General features: G+C 28.8%; 1 protein-coding gene across 8 annotated transcripts in view; it reads left to right on the plus strand.

Moving 5' to 3' along the window:
- Positions 1 to 22,981, plus strand: part of LOC107437331 (STAM-binding protein-like) — a 41,516-nt gene that overhangs the window by 13,567 nt on the left and 4,968 nt on the right. For 6 of the 8 annotated variants that reach the window (XM_087149973.1, XM_087149967.1, XM_087149969.1 and 3 more), the window contains 6 exons: positions 2,950 to 3,042; positions 8,325 to 8,617; positions 10,410 to 10,608; positions 11,710 to 11,847; positions 18,746 to 18,858; positions 22,030 to 22,132. In XM_087149973.1, coding sequence (XP_087006099.1) covers positions 2,950 to 3,042; positions 8,325 to 8,617; positions 10,410 to 10,608; positions 11,710 to 11,847; positions 18,746 to 18,858; positions 22,030 to 22,132 — 939 coding nt within the window. The remainder of the gene's footprint in view (positions 1 to 2,949; positions 3,043 to 8,324; positions 8,618 to 10,409; positions 10,609 to 11,709; positions 11,848 to 18,745; positions 18,859 to 22,029; positions 22,133 to 22,981) is intronic. The other 2 variants (XM_087149994.1, XM_087149990.1) reach the window with 1 other exon arrangement.

Here is a 22,981-nt window from a genome sequence, read left to right on the forward strand (position 1 = left end):
AAACAATGAAAATCATATTGAAGAAATTTCTGATAGTGGTCATGAGCCATACTATTCACTGTCTGCAAGAAACATTATTTGCTAAGTGTGATCACAATCTCTAAAGCAAATCAACATTGCTACATTTTTGATGTTAATTCTAATGTTCTTGATAATATAATTTTAGTTTTTTTTCCTTGCAAATATGAAATACTTAAGTGCACAGGTTTTAAATAATTTGAATTAAACAAAAAATTCTTTAAAAACGTTCAAATGTTATATTTTCCAGATATATGTAGCAATAGTTAATTGTTTAGCTTAATGTTGATACATAAAATGATCTAGTTAACAACAAAATTCTGTATGATGTAAAGCCTCGTGTTCCAAGGTTTGCATTATAAAGGTAGTCTAATGCATCTTCAAATGTACTGTTGAAATTGTTTTAGAGTTCAAACTGCACCATATTCAATCGTTCCTTGGAATTAATATTTATGTTTCAGATAAATTGTTGTTCATTTAATTTAGGGGTGCACAACCTTTTTGAGTGAAGGGCAACTTGGACAGCAGGTTGGCTAATGAAGGGCCGCACATGTATTTAGACATGTTAATGACAAATGTAGTAATATTTATTTAAACATTAGCGTTCCATTTTTTTTATCAATAAACTTAGTAATATCAATAACTTAGTAGTATAATGACTCATTCAAAAATAAAAAAACTTGTACTTTTTTTTTACTAAAAAAAAACTTGCTATTTTTATCATATGAACAATAGATTTATCAAAATAAATAAACATTGAAGAAAAGAAATGTTTTTTTTTATCATATCATGCAATACGAAAATTCATTTTAGAATTAAATTCTAATAAATAAGAAAAAACTGCAATGCCCACAGAATGAAAGTAGGAAAAAGTTTAGTCATAATTAAGTAATATAAATTCAAATTAAATATTTTAATTGAAGAAAATTTATAGGTTTTAAACAAAAGCCTAAAATAAAAACAAAACTGTGATAGTTCAAAATAAAATTCAATGCTTATTTTGTAATGTACTTTATTATTTTGTTTTATTAATTATTAGATTTTTTTATGTCGTAAACATTTTCCTTTTTTGTTATCGAGAAAGATCAGGTAAGCAACAAAAAATAGAAATCTAAACTACAAACAGTGAGCAGTTTAAAAATTCACGTTTTCCCCCATTTTATGAATTTCTCAAGTTGCAATAACATTGCATTTAAATTAGGGAGAAATGTAACGAGTATTTGGCCTTTCTGTGAAAAATTCAGTTGGTTGAATGATCAGTCAAATATTCGGCAGAATTTTTTTAGAAATGTCTTTTTCTAAGTTTTTTTTTATTTTTGAATTTTTATAGATATTACTTTTTTTTAAAAAAAAAAAAATTTTAATCAGCCAAGTCAATTTTGTCATTTTTTCGATACTTTGAGATTTGAGAAGGATTTTTTCTCTCCATTTTTTGCTGTTTTTATTATAGCACAGCATTTTATCAGAGCGTCTCATACTATTAATTTATTATCACTCTTTCCCTGTACTGTAATATAAATAGCCAGTAACATAGAAAAGTGTGATTTTCAGTATTAAAGTTTTGTTTCAGGAACTAAGAAAAATTTGTTTTTTCTGTTTTTCTTTTTTTAGGCATTTTTATTATGATTCAGCATTTTTCTTCTAAAATTATGGCAATGAGAAAATTTTAAATTGAGATTTTCGGCATAAGATTTTCTTTTAAAAAATTAAGAACGTTTTTTCTATCTTTTTATTTTCTTTAAATAAAAAAAACTTTTTTTAGACGTTTTCATTATAACGCAGTAATTTTTAATAGCATTTCTGTTGACTTAATTCTTTTTTCTTGGCTTTTTCTGGTAATTGAAAAACTGAGATGTTCAGCTTTAAATAAATTTATCAAAAATTAAGATTGATTTTTATGTTCTCTGTTTCGCTTTTCGACATTTTCAAAAACGTTCTTGATTGGCCTTATTTTTTAGTGTTAATTTAGGAATACATTTTTCCAGGAAATATTATTCTGAGCATTGAAATTTTAGTTTCAGTGTTGCTATGCTGCTTAAAGATTTTGCTATTTGACCCCAAGTGTACGGCATTCAGTCGATTTTTTCTTCTTTTTTTTTTGCCGAATATTTGGTTTTTGATCAAATCACAATTCGTTACCACATTCGACCAAATCATATTCGTTGAGAAAATAAAAACGATTGAAAAATAACTAGGATTTACGATAAAATTGTACCATAATACCGTATCAAAAAGTTATTATTTAATTGCGCGATTAACAATCACGTGTCGTAATAACATCATAGTTAAATAAAGGAATCATCAAAATCACGTGGAAAAGTATAGAAATAATTGGGAAAAAATATATTTATGCTGAACTCAGCAAGAATAAAGCGCGTCAAATGCATGATTTAAAATTTGCATGTCGTAATAGAATAATTGGAATTTTTTATAATACGTGGGAACGCATCGCAATAACTGCCCAAAAAATTTGTTGAAAAGAAGAAAGAATTGCAAAAAAAAAAGATAAAAAATCACTTAGATTTAAGATGAAATCGTCACAAATAAAGTGCACGAAAAGTGATTATTTAAATTTGCGATCTGAAACTCGCGTCGTAATAAAAATACGTGATTTTCGAAATCATGTAGAAAAGCAGAAATAACTGTTTAAAAAAATCATTTATATTTACGATAAAATCGGCTTAAAGAAAGCGCGTTAAACGTACATTTGTACATTTACTAAATCTGTTAAAATTGATTGTGTCAAAACGTGATGACTTAAAAGTGCGATTAAAAATTGCCATTTTTTAAAATTTTTTATTGTGTTTAGAAGCTCTCGCGGGCCGCACTTCAGTAGTTGAAGGGCCGTATTTGGCCCGCGGGCCACAGGTTGTGCACCCCTAATTTAATTAATTGGTTGGTGGATGCCTACATTAAATGGTTCTATTTCAGAAATTGGAATCAATTTTTGATGTAGCCATGAAAGTAAAAGCTGCTATAACTGAATCTTATACAAAAAAATATGAAAAATGGAAACAAGAGCAGGTAAAAATTTTAAATGAATGCATTTGTGCTATTGTTATAAGGGAAACTTCAAAAATAAATTCCTCTACTTTGAATTGTTTTTGTGATAATTTTTTAGACCAAAAATGATATTTTAATTTTATTTTGCTGATTAATAAGCATTGTTTTCGTTCTCTTTTTGCTAGCATACTATTATGTTTTGTTGTTTTCTTCCTTTACTTAAACCACGAATTTAAAGAAGAATGACGTGGAAATTTTTTTCAAAGGCTCCAGGAATGAAAGAAAGGTGTAGCTAACCATTTGCTACTTTTTTTTTGTCAGAAATACACCGTGTGCATTTTGTTGTCATTATTTTTTAATACATATAAAATTATGACCATTTTATAATTGTAAGAATTTTTTTTTATTTTTGAAACCCATAGTGCTCTAATGAGATGATACACTGTTATGTTTTTTCTTTTATTTTTATTTTCATCTTTTTGTCGCAAATTCTTTCATATCTTGTATAACTTTGATATTATCAATAATGTTTTGTAGAATATGCTTTCATAAATAACTTTTATTTAAATCTAAAAAGTGCACTCAATAACCTTTTTAAATAATAGTTTAATTCAAAATTATAATTAATTTAATTTTTTTACATAATTAAAAAAGGTAATTATTAATTCAAAAAAATAGAATGAGCAACTCAGTCTTGAATGTGTATAAAATTATGTATAGATTGTTTTTATAGTGGCTAATATAATCAAGAGACGCCCGGTGGCTGAGCGGTAGCGCTTCGCGCTGTCGTGCCACAGGTCCCTGGTTCGATCCTCGGGCCGAGCAAGGTTGACTCAGCCTTTCATCCTTTCAGTGGGTCGATAAATAAGTACCAAGCATGTTTGGGGACTAAACACTGGGGGTTCCGCGCTCGGTTGACCACCTGACCGGAACATCTGCTCCTGCACCCCGGAGCCCAAGGTCAAGAAAACTGAGATGGGCACAGTAGGCCTTGGCCCTCTATGGGCTGTCGCGCCGCTGAGTTTAGTTTTGTTTTGTGCTCTAAGAAAAGGAACCACCCTGAATAACTCTTGATCTAATGATGGGATCTTTACCTTTTACGACTCAATCTTAATGGTTCAAGAGGATTAATGTCAAATATGCTAATTAATTAGAGCAGGAGGTATTTCAAGTTATGAAATCAGACAGAAAAACATACTTTCTCTGAATAAACTTCTTTTTTTTAACAGATTTATATTTCTGACCGCCACAATATGGGAGGTAGCTGCAATTTGGGAAATAAGGTCCTCATAGTTTGGCCAGGAGAACAATCGAAAGTTTGGACCCTTCAATGTTAATTTTACTTTTTGTATATTTTGCCCTATCTCTAGAACTTTTTAAGCGAAATGAAAATTTTTTGCACCCAATTATGAAATTAGTTGCCCAATGATAATTCTGTGCAAAAAATAAATTTTAGTAAATATTTATTATTTTTTATTATTTCATTTATGCATAAGTATGTAATTTTACATAGCAAACAAAAATGTAAGCAAAATTGGTTGAATAGTTCCTGAGAATTCGCTCTCCTGACTAAACTATGGGGATCATATTTCCCAGATTGCAACTACTCCCTGTATTTTGGAGGTCAGAAATCCTAATCCATTAAAAAAATCTAGATCCATTGTCTCTGATTTTGTTACTTCGTAATGTCGTCTGTACTACTAGCATATTTGGGCTTACCCCCTTGAACCATTAAGATTGAGTCCTGCAACGTAAAGATCCAATCATTAGATCAAAAGTTATTCAAAGGGGTGCATCTTTTTTGGCACACTTTACATTGTAAAATTTACAATATTTAGAGATAGGCTTCAAAAGAAATGCCTCACATTATTAATGTCGAAAATTTTTTTGAAATCATTTTAAAATCAGAATTCCATGGGGCAGGAAGAAGAAGGAAAACCTGTAAATGTGAGGGAATTTTATTTTGACTCTAAGAAGAAAGGATACAGTGAGGGAAAATTGAAATTTTTTACAAAAACCTGGAAAATTCTTGCATCATACCCAAAAAAGTACCAGTCTCAGAATTGTCAATAACAGTAACTAGTTATTTTTATTTAACATATTAATTTAAAATTTTGTACAACTATTTGTTATAAAAATGTCTTATTTTTAGTGAAATCCTCATTTAATGATATTTTTTGTTTAACCTTCCGTTAGTCGCGCACTTGTTTCCGACATGGTTAGTCGCGTTGCACCTATGAGGTGTTTCTGATTTTTTGAAAGCCAAATGAAATTTAGTCTAGTTTAAATAGTTAATTCTTACCAATTTAAGACTCTTTAGAGAGATAAATATCAAAAAACTTATTTAGCGAAGTACCGAAGATAAATTTTTCTTGCTCCCGCGTCGGATCTCTTCTTCCATCACAAGATGTTCAACCAATTGACGCAAGAAGGTTCTGCGGTTTTTTACTCCGTAACCATTTTCTGTGTATATAACTTGACCATTTATACCTGCTACGTTGAGAAGGACAGAAAATGAGATAAAATATATATATTTAATTCAGAAAAATATTATATCCATAATACTTGCGTCAATGGTCGCGCTGCACCAGAGGGGTGATTTGAGCGGTTCCAACTCTCCATCGACATGTTCTAAGGTCGGTTTTACACAGACATTTGAGTAATCCAAAGTTAGGAACATAACATTAGGCTCGACCCCCGGAAAAATCTATTGACGGCAAAGGAGGTGGAAGTGCAGTTGGGATGCACCTGTGAGGTGCGCGCGACTAACGGAAGGTTAAAAATCTAATAATTAATATTTTACAAGCAAGGAAATCAAAGATTTCTGATGAAAAATTGCATGTAATAAATAAAATATTGTCTTTATTTTCATTTAAATTTTCCTGATATACCTACAAAACAGTGAATTTTTTTCTAAAAATTGGTTACACTTAAAAATGGTATAACTAGCAAAATATCCTTATTTTGTCCTGTTGTATATGTCAAAGGCTAATTGAATAATTTTGCCTTTTTCTAATAGCCATCATCTTGTTACGATGTGTTAGGATCATTTGAGAAGTGTTCAGTATTTTTTAATCAGCCTGAGACATTTTAGTATATTGCAGTGATTCCATATAATTTTAGCCTAATTAGACTATACTTCATCCATTTAGCCTAATTTATTAATCTTGCAATAAGCTTAGACTAGTAAAGAATTAAAAATAATCTTTTAAAAAGTACAGTGGAGCGCCGATTATCCGAACCCTTATTATCCGAACCATGTTCAAATTCGCTTCTTCTTCTCTCTCTCTCTTTTTTTTTTGAAGTTCAGAATACTTTTTAACTTATCGACAATTTTCTAAATTTCGAAGAATAAATAATACCTACTGCATCTGAAGACCATATTTAATTTACAACATTTTTAAGCAGTTTTCTTATAGTAGCCAATACATACATGTATTGTTATACAGTTAAACCTACATACCCTTTTAGCCCTCTTCAACTGAAAATTATCGACCAAAAATGCGATCATCAGTTTGACAGTCTACAATGGTTGAAATGAGGAAGGAGTTTATGAATAGATATGTGCTGAAGTTCTACAATTGGGGGATGCGTACTTATCACTTATGGTTAATTAGTGATTACTGTGCTTGGAATCTTAAACCTTGGAATAACATTCTTAACCAAAAAATAAACGAAACTGAAGTTTCTGGATAGCTTCTGGTTCTGGATGAAGCTTCTGGTTCTGATCTTCCCGATGAAAAGATGCCAGGTTATACAGCAGAAGAAATAGAAGACTGGTGTCGAGACACTGAAAATGACCCTGGATTTCAAATTTTAAATGATGATGAAATTGTTGTTGAAATTTTGAATGAAAATTGGAACTCCACAGACGAAGAGGAGGAAGTAAGTGATCAAATTCAAGATAGTGGACCATCTCATATAGAAGAAGGCAATTCATTAGATATTGCAATAAATTGGCTAAAACGTCAAAATGATGTTGATCCAGTTCAGTTGATTTATTTAAAAAGAATAAGGGATACGGATGCTCAAAAAAGAATATCTTCTTTGAAACAAAAGTCTTTGCTGAATTTCTTTTGCAATGGAAAATGAAGAAAAATGTGGTAAAATCAGAAATTGATAAAAAAAATTATGAAAAGCTGAAATATGATAAAAATAATTCAAAACGAAAAAAAAGTTTTAAAAAAAATAAATAAAAAATACTTAAAAATTGAAGAAAAAAAAACTTTTAATTGCGCCAGAGCTATTTTAGATAGTACTGCCAGTTCCAAGCCTAGAAAAAGTGTGAAGGGAAGTTAGTGCACAAATAATAATCATTTAAACTTGATTTTAAACAACTTTCCAATTATCCGAACTTTTCATTATCCGAACCACGTTCGGTCCCGAGCAGTTCGGATAATCGGCGCTCTACTGTATACGGCATCACACCTTAGTATAATTAGTCTGATTGAGTATTTTTTAGCACACATTTTATTTAGCCTAAAGGCTGATAATAATAGGCTGATTGAGATAAGCCTAAAAAGTGTCTGGTTAATAAAATACTGGAGACTTTTCCTGGTGCATTGCAAAATGGCAGAAACATTGCCAAAGAGCTATTTTTTTTTATTAGCTTATAACTCCTGCATAACAGAATTGCTTTTTCAATTTCTACTATTAATTCACACTCTCACTACAGTTTTTTCAAATATTAATTCATTCATTAAATAGGGAGGAGCGAAAAACGAAATGGAATTTTCTGATGGGTTAAGCATTAGTCATTATTTTAAATTTTACTATAAGTGATTCAGTTTCTCATATATTTTAAAAATAACATCAGTGATAATTTATGCCTTATAACTCTATTTGAACAAAAAAAAAAATAGTTTATTGCGCACATTTAAATATTAAATTATTTTATATTCTCTGTCGCAGATAAATTCAATAAAGAACATTACGTGATAGCACGTGTGGTCCAAATAACCAAATGTATACTTTTATATTTGTCTGATACCAACCGCCTTTTTTTTTCAATTCCTACTATTAGTTTACATTCTCTCTCTATATATATTCTATATTTTGTTCGCATTTTCAATCGTCTATTAAATATTTTTTATTCAAGTTCGAATACATTTTTTTAAAACTTGTAATGAATGAAACTTGATGTTAATACAGTTTTTTCAAATCTTAATTCATTAATTTTAGTTTTATATGGGAGATAGAATTGTAATTATGTAATAAATAGTAACTAAAATAAAATTTTTCTTTGTTGATATAAGTAGGAATTGGCTTTAAATTTTTTTTTTATACTACTTGTTTTTATGCAGGATAAAATATTAGCTGAAGAGCAGTTAAGACTGAAGAAAGAGGAAGAAAGGGAAAAACTTAGAAAGGAATTTGAAAAAGAAAAGAATTGGAGAATTGCATATGGCAGGGAAATAGCCATTGGACCTCCCTCCTCACTGGAACCCTCTTTAGATTCTTCAGATCTTATTGCACCACAGCAGCCATTTGTTGATTCCGCAGCTCTTATTGCACCACAGCAGCCCTTTATTGATTCCACAGCTCTTATTGCACCACCGCAGCCATCTCTAGATTCTTCTACTCATATTACTCCAGTGTATGTTGCAATCAGTTTTTAACTTAAGTATAGTTCGTTCACCAAGAGTTGGCACTTGGCTCTATCTTCATCATGTGGTATCCGATGATGCTATTTTTGGGAGAAGGATGTGAGCAATCCTGAACAAGGTTGCTATTTGGCGATCGTATGACAAAAATATTTATTTAGCAATCTTTGTGTGCCTTTTTTAATAATAAATATTTCATAAATTTGATGATATTTCTCTCTTTTGAGTGAATAGTTTGTCCTTTTTGAGACTGAATGCTGCAATATATTTAAATAGCTAAAGTAACGAAAGGTATAATAGCAGACATTAAATCGAAGTAAGTGATTGAAACTAATTCACTGTTTGCATTTGGCGCGCATTAAGGGTTGTCCAATTTCAAGCGCGGAGACGCTTCTCTTCTTACTCCGCATCGAAATGACCTCTTCAACGGAGAAGGTGGAAGTGCCAACGTGAACAAACTATAGCTGTGCACATGGAAGGGCGCAAACACCCTGTGGCAGAATTTTGTTGGGCTTTTTGCGTCAAACTTCCGTAGCACTAATATTTTGCTCAAAGATACTTTCAATTATACAAATTAATAATTTAAAGTAACAGAAACGTTTTGTTTACAGAAGACATTATAGAATAAAAATGTATAAACATTTTTAATTGTAAGAGTAATATTTTTTTTAATTCTAATATAGACGATATTGCATTTTGTAGGTGGAAAAATACACTAATTATTTCCTCTTTCAAACTTTGTAAGCCATTACACAAATTAATATTCGTAAATAAATTAAATGATAATAAATTAAAAATCGTAAAATCTGTTCAAAAACTCTCAAAATAAAGATCGACGACGAAATCACATGAATAAGACTCTTTAAAAAAGTGATACTCAAGTAAGTTTATGTTCCGCAATTTGTGAATTTTTTATTTCATAATATTAATTTGAAATTCTAGCTGAAACCAGTCATTACCGATATTTGTTTTAAAATCTCAAATCAGAATAGAAAAATCATGATTATTTCTTTTCTCTCTGATGTGCAAGAATCTTTGAAAAAAATCTGCAGAAAAAAGAAAACATTTTTTGAAAATTTATGCAGAAATGAAAACCAATATTTTTCCCGTCCCAAATGAAAAATCTTTCTGCAAAAACTCTGAAACGTTCTGCAACAATGTCTCTGTGTTGCCGCAATTCTGCCACGGGGCTCAGACCTTCTAGTTACCCCATTATTATTGTTAGTTGCTGTAATATATAAAACGCATCTTGTCATAAACTGTTTAAGCAGGCATATTTTTGACAATTTTAGACTCATTTCTCCTTTTGTCAGCAAAAATTAGCAAATATCTTATCTCCTTTATACTTACAAAAAAAAAAGTTGCAGTTCTTTAATTTTGACTTTTATTGTAGTAATTTAATTTTTAGAGTTAAATTCGAATAAAGAATGTAACTTTGAACAAAACGAAATTTACTTATTCATTTATTTTTTTAGAACTTTGATTAGAATATTAATGAGAAATCTTTTGTGTTTTCCTATGGTGGTCAAAACTCTTAACCTTTGAAAAACTTTTAAATTTCAAGTTTTAATAGTCAATTGTAAGTTTTTAATTTAAACAACGAGTATGTGTGCATCTTCGATTGCGTGAATTAATTAATTTTCTCTTATTAACATTCTAATTTATTTAAAACTTTAAAATAAAAGTACCGATATCTTTTTTTTTTATTTGGTTCAAAATAATTTTTTTTAAACTTTAATTTCATTTTGACTTTTTTTGTAATCCTATAGTGAATGTTTATTTTAGGATATCCTCAAAAAGTTTGCCTACTGTTGATCGCAGTACGAAACCTCGTTCTATCTTGAGTCTAGATTCTGATACAGAATTTACTCATGGCCTTCGAACTGTTAAAGTGCCTTCAAAAGGAATTGAAACTTTTCTAAATATTGCAAAGAGAAACACAGAGTCCAATATTGAAACCTGTGGAATACTCACAGGTAAAATGGTAATTATTCCTTTTCATTCTTTTTTCTAAAGAAACTAACCTATTATTCAAAATATGTTTACTTTGTGCTTTTTATTTTGTGTTTCACCATTGTAGAAAGTGGTCACCTTATCTGACTAGAAATGCATTTATGTGATATCAATATTTGACTGTACAGGGTATCCGCTCATCTGGAAAGTCATAAAAATCAAGGAAAGTCATGAATTGAACAAAATTTGTCATGAAATGTCATGATTTTGACTATTTTTTAAAAAAAAATCATGGAAAGTCATGGATTTAGGTCGCCGAAAAATCTAATTTTTAAAATGGAATTTACCTCTCCCCCCTCCTCCTCCGAATTTCACAGTGTTCCGAGTATCTGAATTTGTAACAAAGTCCCCACTCACAGTCATATTTTATTGAAACGTAAAATGTTTTTATTCTAGTCTTTAAAAATTATGTTGTTCTTTCAAAAGATGAAAGAAAGATCATCATTTCTAGAGTGAATTATTTTTTAAATTTATGTTTTAAACTTCCGTGATTTTTCAGAATTATTTTATTTATTTTATTAATTTAAAATTCTAGTTTAGGCTTTTTATATTACACTTACTTTTAAGAAATAACTTTAAATAATTAAATGTATCTGACTGTATTTAATTTTTTGCTTTTGTGTATTTTTTTCAGCTAGTTTATTGCTTCAACTCTTTTTTTTTTACTCTGTTTTTTAAAGTTTAAAATCAATAACGGGCGCAGATTATAGCAGTTTTGGTTATATCTATCATTTCAATTAATGTTATTATAATGCTTATTTAAATTTATTGTTGTGTTTTTGTCGGATAAAATGGTAACTTCCGTAAGTCATGAAAAATTCTTGGAATTATTCATGGAAACTCATGAATTTAAAAATCTAAATTGTAACAGATACCCTGACTGTACTGTGCTAGTAGCTTTCTTTGAACATTCTATCTTATTGATCTATCTATCTATCAAATTGATCTATCTTATCGATCTATTCTATCTTATAAATTTGTAACTCCATGTTTTTAGAAATTTATTAAATTGGTTAAAAGAAGCATTTCAAAATTGTGATATCTCAAATATTATTGTACATTTTTTTTTCAGTCTCACAATCAGTTGGTGGTGACGCATTTAATCATACCAAAACAAAGTGGAACTGCCGACTCTTGCTTTACGGATGACGAAGAAGATGTTTTCTTGTATCAAGATAAACACGATCTCATTACAATTGGTTGGATACATGTAAGAGCCTTTTTCTAAATTATGAACCGAGTCTTTCTTGTTTAAACTATTTATTACAAAGATAACCAAATTTATAACTAATTGAGTGGAAGGAATTGACACTTATGAAAAAAAACTATTTGAATGCATTCAACTGAGATTTACAATTTTCTTGAAATTATGATTTGGGAACAAGAGATTTTCTGGTGCACTTTTTAAAATAAAGATTACTCCATAAAATATTTTGTCGCAATTTCTTAAATACAAATCATTACAATGTATTTCATTGATAACTAGCCAGTGGTCTGTCCAGGGTAAATTTACTACTGTTTAGCGGTACCTTCTCAAATTCAACTTTAGAAATAAGGGTAGTTTCGCTAGTAAAAAAGCAAGTTCTAATGTGAACCCCGTTCTCATAGCAATCTATGGAAAAGAGGAGCTTTTCTGTCAGCTTTCTTTTACGAAAAGGTGTTACGTGTCCAGTCAAATAGTGCAATGTATTAAGCAGAATCGGACACTTACGCCATATCGAAGCGAGCTCTTTTACTTCTTCTGAGTTTTTTAAAAAGGAAACAATGAAGCTCTCCCTCTATAAACTCTCTACAGGAAGTCGACATTCAAACATTATTAAACAAATTATAAATTTATTCTAACACAACTTTATTTTTTTATGAACCATTTTTTTTTCTCAGTGAAACTTTTTTTTTTTTGTATGACCCAGTTGAAAATGTTCTCATAATTAAAATAACTTTCAGTACTGTTAAATGCATGCTTTTATTAAATTCAAGTTGAAATGTAATTATGGACAATGATTTTTATGGATTTATGCATTTTGTAATTTAGATACAATTTTTAGCCCAAAAATAGCAAAATGGTTTCTTAATATATGGAGAAAAATATGTAGAAATTTACCAGTCATAAATGATCTTTATTTGTAGTGACATTTTTTGCAAATATTTTCTTCCTTTACCATATTCTTGTGTTGATTTTTTAATATAAATTTTTTTAATATAATATTAATATAACAAAACAAATTATGATTTTTTAATATCACAAATTATGTCTAAATTTTCACAAAATAGGTGCCTCTTAATAAAACCTAAACAGACCCCTATTAGCTGAATTCCAGTTAAGAGTGAAAAAAAGAGTAAATAACTAATAAATCAGTACTAAATAACATTTAAATCAGTACTAAATAACATTTAAATTATGCACAAAACTGAAAGGCATTTACCAACACATTAAATAAAGCTGAAATAAACCCAGTTCTATTTATTTATTATTTGCTGCCCTTTCCTGTGGTAAGATGCTGTGGTAAAATCCACGCTAAGATGGAACAAAGCACAATTTTAGTAGTTTATCCTATCAAAATGAAAATTTACTGTATTCAGTATTATTTGGCTTGATAGTCAAAATTAACCACAATCAATTTTTTTCTTGCTTACCACTTATGGAATGCGGTAAAAAAAATCTCTTTCCATAGTATCTATTATAAAACTGCACAGTATTCATGTAATTCTAATAGGTACCAAATATACTAATTTAATAAATTGTATCTCTATTAACTACCTATTAATTAAAACTACACTAATTACTATTGCATCAATAGAATCTATAACCAAATTTAATTAAGCATCATTAACATCAATAATAATATTATGATTTCTTAATTTTTCTCCCAAAAAATTATTTATTTCTTCTTTAGTTTTTTTTTTCAGGACGAACTGTTTTTTTTTTTTTTTAATTTCAATTATCGCGGATTGTAAATTTAGTTTTATAGAAAAACATTTTAAAAGTATAACTATAAACAAAATAAAAATGCTGTGTAATATAACGTTCGAAACAATAGTTAGGTGAAGTAAACTGTGCATGCCACCACATTCACATTACTCATTTAGTTTATCTGATAAAGCGAATATTCGAATATTAATCATTAAAGAACATGCAAAAAACTCCATAACTCTTTTTTGAGACAATGAAAACTGTGAACTAGCAAATATGAATGATGTTACTTTTAAAATATTTGAAAATAAAAATGGAATTGTTTACAGTTTAATTTGAAACAGCGACTAATGCTAAATTAATGAGAAAATAAGATTTTCAGACTCTTTTTCTGAAAAATTTAAGTGAAAATTTCAAGCAAATTTTGGGATGAAGGCTAAAATTGGCAGTTACAGTCGCTGTCTGAATTTCAATAACAATATGTATAACAATAACAATATATGTATAACAATAACAATTGTCAATAATAATAACCATTTGTTTTAATAAAACAAATGGTTCTGGAGTTATAAGAGAGACATACAGAAATACAAACTCTTCATTTTATTATTTTAGATGCAAATTATGTACATGGTCTTTGATAATAAATAATCTTCATTGTACGTACTGTTGGACCAAATTATTCTGAAAATATGTACTAAATGTGGTCATTCCAGAACTTGTATATATTAAAAAATTTTCTTTTGCGCATAAATATTTTCTTAAGTGAGTTGAACCAAGTAATTTTATTACTTAATTCAATTTTTAAAAAAAAATTAAATTTTATTGCGAAATTAATAGTTTATAACTATTTCATAGAAATATTTTTCATAAATAATTATTTTAAAAATAAATAATTAAAAAATATCAACCTTCGTTCAATGGATGGTGTTTTTGACCCTTGGAAGTGTTGCCACTTTTTATCTGGGACATTTCGGGGTTACTGTACTATTTTTTTTATGCCATTTAGCTTACCAGGTCAGTATTAAGAGGCTAACAAAACTTTGAAAGTAAGGAATAAATAAATAAAAAAATAATAAATAAGTAAAAAATTATTAAAAAATACACACACACACATATATATATATACTAATATATACTATATATATATATACATATATATATATCATTATTAAAAATAGTATAGAAAAGCACTTAAAACTAACTGAACTAAAATGACTAAATTAAATAAAAAATTTATGAAGGAGTAAAAAATGATAATGCACACCTTATAAAAAATTTTTCTCCTATTGTTCAAAAATCAAAAATTAACTAACAAATATTTATCAATAAATATGTTTAGAAATAAAACTAATAAATAAATGTTTATCAAAAAATATTTGAATTTCAAACATGTGATGGCAAATTTATAATATATGAAAATCTGTTTATATCTGAATCGCAAAAAATGTTGATAATCACTTTTCACCCAACAGATCTTCAATGAGACACCTGCATGTGATGTAGTGTGGGTGTCTCGATCCTGATTGGTTGTTAAAATGTGGCATTTGTTCATGTTACTAACTGTTATTTCTATTCTGTTTTGAATAAGCCAATCCCCAATTCCCTTAAGTGACACATTCTATATTCTTTCGCGAAGATTCTTTCTCAAAGATTTTAATTCTTTCACTATATATTTACGCAGAGACTTAACACAAAGGCAGGCATGTGGAATATAAACAAACTAATTGTGCATCAAAAAAAAAAAAATATATATCACGGTTACAATAAAACACTTAAACAAATAATAAATTTAAGTTAAGTAAAGGAAGTAGACGAGAAAGAATTTTATTTCAACGAATTCGATGTGCAATACGGCTCTGTAATTAATTTACTTACCGTTAATTAGCATTCTGACTTATGTAGAGAAACTTAGCTCAACTTTAATATGCCATTTTGCTGATAAAGAATAGTTAGCAATGAAGTCACAGGTCACATGTGTGGGTATGGGAGGTCTTCTTCTTGGAGTGCAAGTCCCCATTTGTAAAATTGCACATCTTGCGTAGTTGGGGGTTAAAATTCTTAAATCTTTTAGTAAATAGAATAACAGAATATTAGATAATTTGAATAAGATTTGATATAGAACATATTATTATTATAATCTTGGAATCTTGTTTTCTGTGATCTGATTCTATGGCAATAGCCAATTCAATCACACCATATATATATGGTGTGATTGAATATATATATAAAGTGAACTCTCGCTACTACGATATCCGATACAACAATAACTCCCTCTATTACGATAATGTTTCTTGGTCCCGACGAATTTTCATATGAATTAATGTTATTCTTCTCTCAATATTACGATATTCTCTTAACCCTTTCGCGACGCAAAGCGCGCTTACCGCTGAGGCCGGCAGTCTCTCTAGCGTGTGTCTCCCCAGGGCCGGAGGGTTTCTTGATGTTAAGCCTAATTCCATGAAATTACCGAAATATCAGCGCGTTGTTTAATATTGTTCTGTAGAGTATTTAAGTGACATATGCTTTATATATATTTCTATGGATACTTTATTTACTTAAGTTATTTCTTGTTTAAATGTAATATAAATGTTAATAAGTTTAAATATTTTGCATAATTTCCTCTATTTCCAGCTCAGTTAAAATTTTTCGACGCTTCGACATTCTATCGGTAAAAAGAAAAAAAATTCAAACCTACAAGATCTAATTATCCACTAAAAACTAATCCGAAAATCGAAAGTAGCGAGAGAAAAAAAAAACTCCCATACTTACTGTAAATAAATATCACGTGCTAATTTAAAGAGCCCTCATAAAACATTCCCCCCCTCCACTCCTTCCCCTAAAAACCACGTGAATGTACTTTCATCTTGAGTAGAAAGTCAAATCTACATGTATCTGAAACCATATGGACATACAATGCCATCTTTTGGAAGAAATTTCATTTTTTAAAACGTTCCGAAACGCTGGCACAAATAAGTGACGGTCAGGGGTGAGCGAGAAAACTCTCTGACACGCGGGTGTGTCGGCCGGGAAGTGAGCGCGTTTCTTGCTGGCACATATATGTGACAGTCGGCTCGAAAGGGTTAAGCAATAAATCTCTGTAAAAAGAATTTTTTTTCCAAATTTTGTACCTTATTTTCTCCATTTATTAATGGTTTTCAAATGTAAAAAATCTCATTTATCAACTTTTTCCTTTTTTTTCTGGCAAGAAAAGATTCACTGTTGACCACCCCAAGACTTTCCATTCTTAGAATTGCTTCCCTTATCTCTTAAGAAGTCACAAATGTAACATTCCTACAATGATTTCATTTCCTTCATGTTAAAAACTGATCATGACTCAGAATTACCACAAGCATCATATTAACGCCTGAAATAGAATTTTTTCCCTTAGGGGGAGGGTGGAGCACCATTCACAAATGAAAATCATTTTCAATCTTTGAACTAAATGCATACTTTGTTGGTTGAGTCAGAAGAATGAATAAACTAACAAAAACATCGAATTATTTTCAATAAAAGCAATTTTCAGTTTTGTTTGTGATCTTATTTTATTTCAATTGTTTTTAATATTTAAACATAATTAACCTATCTGCAAATTAATATATACATTTATAGTTAATACATATATAACATTAAAATTGTAAAAAAAAGTTATATTGTGCCCCCAAAATATGTAGGCCCTCGATATAACAATATTTCCCTCTACAACAATATATTTATTTGGTCCCAAACATTTTCGTTGTAGTGAGGTTTTACTGTGTATATATATATATATATATATATATATATATATATATATATATATATATATATATGTATATATGTATCTATATATATGTATATATGTATATATATATATGTATATATATATATATATATATATACAGTGGGTGATCGGTTAACGAACATAATCCGTTCCAAGACTATGTTCGCTATCCGAATTGTTCGTTAACTGATCATCGATTTACCATAGACTTCTATGTGAAATCGATTAATTCGTTCTGGAGACCCTAAAAATTAAATTTTAAAAAATGTATAATTTCTTAATAAGTTTTTAAAAAAATTATACATACATATAGTCTTGCATATTAATCAATCCATTTCATTTTATGCTTATGGGGCGGTCCAATGTCGATTGCTTTTCTCTCTTTTTTAGGATTTTTCCGGAAGTAACTAATAGCATTGTCGTTGTAAAGATCCCCAAACCTATTGACATCAGCTTGGTTTGGGTGCCATTCTAAGACCATTGCTCTGACATCCTCCCACTTTTTCAAAATATCTTTAATGGCAGATGTCGGCATTGGTCCTCTTTCATCATTAGTACATCAAGAGTAGGAGACACATTTCGCTGTGTTTCTTGGTGTTCTTCATTCAAAATTTCTTGGAGTTCTTCTGTCGTTAGTTCATCTTCTTTAAACATTTCTCCTCTCAGTGATCTTATTTCGTATGCAAAATGATCACAAATGTTTAATATAAATTTTTTTCAGGCCGAGAAGTGTTCGTTAGAATTCGTTTCGTTCATTAACCGAATATGTTTTCATTGTCCGAACACAAAAAATCTTTTTTGAAATTGTTCGTTATCCGAACACAAAAATCTTTCGTGAAAGTGTTCGTTAACCGATTTGTTCGTTAACCGATCACCCACTGTATATATATATATATATGTATATATGTATATATGTATATATATATATATATATATATATATATATATATATATATATATATATATATATATATATATATATATATATATATATATATATATACATATATACATATATATATATATATTTATATATATATATATGTATATGTATATATATGTATATGTATATATAGAAGTGAAATAAATAAAATTAGTTTAATAATTTAATTTAAAGTAATTATGTTGAAAAAAAAGTTGTTGTTTTTCTTCCTACTATGTATATATATGACAAACGAAACAATCTGTGTGTAAGAAAACCAACAAAGGCCTATAGATGTTGCTCTCTCCGTAATTAAACTGTTAGAACTATATTTGATGTGAAGGAAGAAAGAGTTAGTTAAGAAATGTAAAAGTGTGGTTTAAAAATGAGTTTATGTGACTCGTTTGGCTGCTGTTTTTAAATATTGAAGAATAATATATCAGGTTTTTTCATTGTCATAGTTAATGGTTATCCTACATACATATGTACTTTATATCATCATATTATTGCAGACGCATCCTAGTCAGACTGCTTTCATGTCCAGTGTAGATTTGCATACACATTGTTCCTATCAACTTATGATGCCAGAAGCTATAGCAATTGTATGTGCACCCAAGTATGATAGGTAAGACTTTCACAATGTAGAGACAGTCTCTTTTCTAAGGAAATACTTGGATTCTTTTACAATTTTAGACATTTTAAAATCTATCAATAGATTTTATGTTCTCACTTTCCAATAGCAATTTATTTAGTGCAACTAACCTTTAAAGATCTGAGAAAGAAAATATTTTATTTTAATTTTATATCTGTAATTTCTTTTAAATTTTATTGTTATATCACAGCAAATTATAAAAATTTGGAAAAAAAATTCAATTTTAATGGCATAAATTTAAAAAGTTATTAAAATTAATGGATTATATTTTTGGAATTCTTATGAATGCTTTGAATAAAATGGTTTCTTTCTTTTGTAAATTGTCATTTTCCATCTCCTAATACAAGAATATACTTATATACTTTATGATCTTGAATAGGGTACATTTACATTTGTAACATTTATATGATTTTTATCTGATACACCATTGCTTATTTTACTATACCACTTCTTGTACTTCTTCTTGAAATGATTAAATTGTTTTTTATTGTAACTTAGATTGCAGGATATTAGTGAAGTTTAAAAATATTCTTTTCTACCATCTAGTTGTTTCATGTGATTTTTTTAAAAATGTATTTAATGATGTGTCCAAAATTCTTTTAGTGAAACTATCAGGTTAAAAACATGTGTAAACTTTATTAGAGGAGAGAAGTTAAAACGTGAAGAGTAGGTTTATTATTCCATAATGATTGGAAGTTTAATATTTACTAAAATTTGAAATTTCAAGATTTAAATTTAAAAATTTTTTGTACTAGACTTCCAGTTATTCTATTTGAATACCACACATTTAAATTCCATACAATGCGTAGAACAATAAAATCAGAGTAAAATTTTTTTTTTAAATTTGTAAATTCCAAATGTATTTTAAGGTGACAAATTTGTCGCTTGTGCATATAATTTTAATGACATTTGGCAATAATTGTCGCCATACTAGTGTGAACACAAGTAACTGGCATTATAGTGGTATGATAGTAATTGATGGAGTTTTAATAGGCACCAAATTTACAGACATAGGTATAATGCATCATGCTAGTATATTTGATACCTATTAAAATAGCATCAGGGTAGGAAATTTTTAATATTTATACCTTGAAAAGGGTTTTTCTTACAATTCCTCTAAAGGAATATGTACCAGTGAAAATCATATGATTGTGGTAAATTTTGACTATCATAAAATGGCCTCGAGCAACAGGGCTAGAGAATAGCAGGGCTGGTTCACTCCTTTAAAGAAACTCTCACCGCGACAAACCTCCGATTTTCCTCTGTGGCATCACGTTGGCGCGAAGCTTGAACTTTTACTTCAAGAACCAAGCGTTCAGTCTAACTGACTGTTAACTAAAATTGGAGCATTCCTTTTTGTGACAGATTCCTAGACATTCGTTGTTTTCTATAATGATTTTCCTCAGTTTTTTTAAAGTTAATTATAAACATTTAAAATTATTAATGAAATGCTAGTTTGTGCGATTGCAACTTGCAGAAAATAGTTTCTGAAAATAATAATATTCTAGACAACATTGAAGATATAATGCATGACTTGACTTCCGTTCCTATGTCTTGGGATGTTGACCTTAATTTGGGAAACAAAATGATTAATTCACAAGAAAAAGGTCTAAATTATATTGCCGGATACATAGCATTTCGCCTTAAAAATATTGATTTGAAATTAGAAATACCATCTTCTCAGTACATCCAACTACAGGGGAGCAACACGGAATGGATAAATCTGTTAACTAAGGGAGGATTATTTGTTCTATCAGCAGAATAGATGGAAGTGTGTCAGGAATTTGAGAATATTTTTCAAAGTGTGCATGGGACATTTTACAGAAAATCAAAAGGTATCATCAAAGAACTTATAAATGAATTAGAGGGAAGACATCCTGCAGTAAATAAAGCAGCAATACACTTATTTTGTTGTCTAAGAACTTTTATAAGAATTCGCCATCTAAACAGAAACCGATCCGTTACTTCAAAAAGAAAGGCAGGCGAAAAAAATAAGAAAAATGGATAAAGTCAAAGAAAATAAAAACTTAAATGAAAAGTATAAATTATTAATAGTTAAAATTCTTCTAATTTCATAACATTTAAATAAGTTTTGAATGTAGTTATTCTACATATTTATGATTTTTTTAAAATTATATTCTCCAAAATTTAAACATCTATAAGCGATTGTAAAATTTCAAATGTTATTATGAAAACAAATTATTATTTTATTTCAGTAATTAACATTTAAGGTTGTAGTTTCCTAACAATTAAGTATAAACAAATTACCATTAACAGCTTATTTTAAAACCAGGATTATAAATTTAACAAAACTTTACAAATTATAGCTATTGAACAATATGTAGCAAAAAAAGTATTGATACGTGCTTTGTTTCTTTGTAACAGTAAAAGTTAAACTGAAAATTTTAAAATAAAGTATTTATAGCTTCATTTACTACAACTAGTAAAATATTTTTATAAGTTTAAAATGGTATTTATTTTAATATTATGGCCAAGAAATTTTTTTTTGAACTATGTTTATGAATGGAAATAATGTGTTAATTACGTAAAGTTTGAAAGCTAATAACCAGAAAAAGTCTAACTTATTTTTACCGAGAGAATGGTGCAAAGTTATCATAATATCTTTGCTAGAGATTTCCGAGATCTGTGTACACAGTGACGTCATGAGGAGGGAAATTGTAGCTTCAGGCCTGAGAGCGGATTGAACTAGCCCTTCTCTCTTCTCTTTAACCCTGCTCAAGCAACCGCATCATCCCTAATGATTCTAAATGCAGGTGATCTTTATTTTGAAGGGATGAACTACTAAGAACATCTAATCTAATTACACAAAGCCACCGAGATGAACTAAATTTAATTATAAATTTAAATTATAGAATTATTTTAGCTTTATTAATTGTGCTGGTATATGTCTTTCAGTTATATGCACAATTTTGTAGTGTTGTTCAGTATTGATTTATTGATTTGTTTTTTCCCCCCACCCCTTACAAAATAGGGGTATTCGGTAGAGAATAAGCAAAAAAAAAAATTTTTAAATGGTCTTAACTTTCTGGAAGTTGATTTCTTAATTCAATAATGAAACAATTTATGCTAAATCAATCATTTTAATGAAAAATCTTTTTTTTAATCTGCCTGTTTCTCTTTCAGTACTTGCATATTTTCCTTAACACAAAGTTATGGTCTTGATTATATTACTCAGTGCAGGCAGAAAGGTTTTCATCCTCATCCAAATGAATCTGCAATTTATGAAGTGAGTCTTTTTACTGTATGCTATTTCTATTTTTTCAAATTATACAACTACTTCTAGGATCAAGTTTAATAACCTGTTTTTAATTTTGAATTCCCACGTGGAACTCTTGCTTTTAATTACTACATCTTGCTCGCATTATGTAAAGAAGTGTTCCCCTCGCATTATGTTCCCCTCATCAACAATTCTAAGTTTTTTTTCTTCTCTAATTTAATTGTTAAATAAAAGCTATCTTTAAATTATTTCACCTTTTAATTTTAATGTACAGTTTTGTTTAGATTATCAGGTTATTGATATATTCTTAGATTATTTGTAAGAAAATTAAGTGAAAAAAAAATCTAAGCATGGGTGGAAAATTAATATTTAAAGGACAGAAGTACATTAAAACCTCCTTTAACGATCACCTCTAAAAAGCAGTAACCATAGCTGCCAACTCTACTGGATTTTTCAGTAGAGTACTGAATTTTGCCAGTTTCTCCTGGTCTACTGGTTTAATTAAAATTTTCCTGGTTTTTGTAAATTTTAGAAAATTCCCTAAAATAAATCCCTTTTAAAATAGAATTTTTTTGCAGATTATTGTTTGCTTGCTTGAATATTTAATTAAGTCAGAAATCAGTTCAAAACTTTTTTTTGTTTTGAAATGTTTAGTTTATTCAGAAATCTCTTTTTAAATTAATTAGAAAAAATCTTTTAACAATCTTTGATCAATTAAATGCCTCTTAATATTCGAAATTATGAGTAAACTTAGCACATCAAGTATGTTTAATGTCAATCATAACTGAAAAATATTGCAGTTTTTCTATTTTGATGACTATAAAAATCCCTAAAATTCCCTACGTGTAAATATTAAGT

This window comes from Parasteatoda tepidariorum, chromosome 1, assembly GCF_982258835.1.
Source record: "Parasteatoda tepidariorum strain Cologne lab strain chromosome 1, Ptep-v5.0, whole genome shotgun sequence".
Classification (NCBI taxonomy): domain Eukaryota; kingdom Metazoa; phylum Arthropoda; class Arachnida; order Araneae; family Theridiidae; genus Parasteatoda; species Parasteatoda tepidariorum.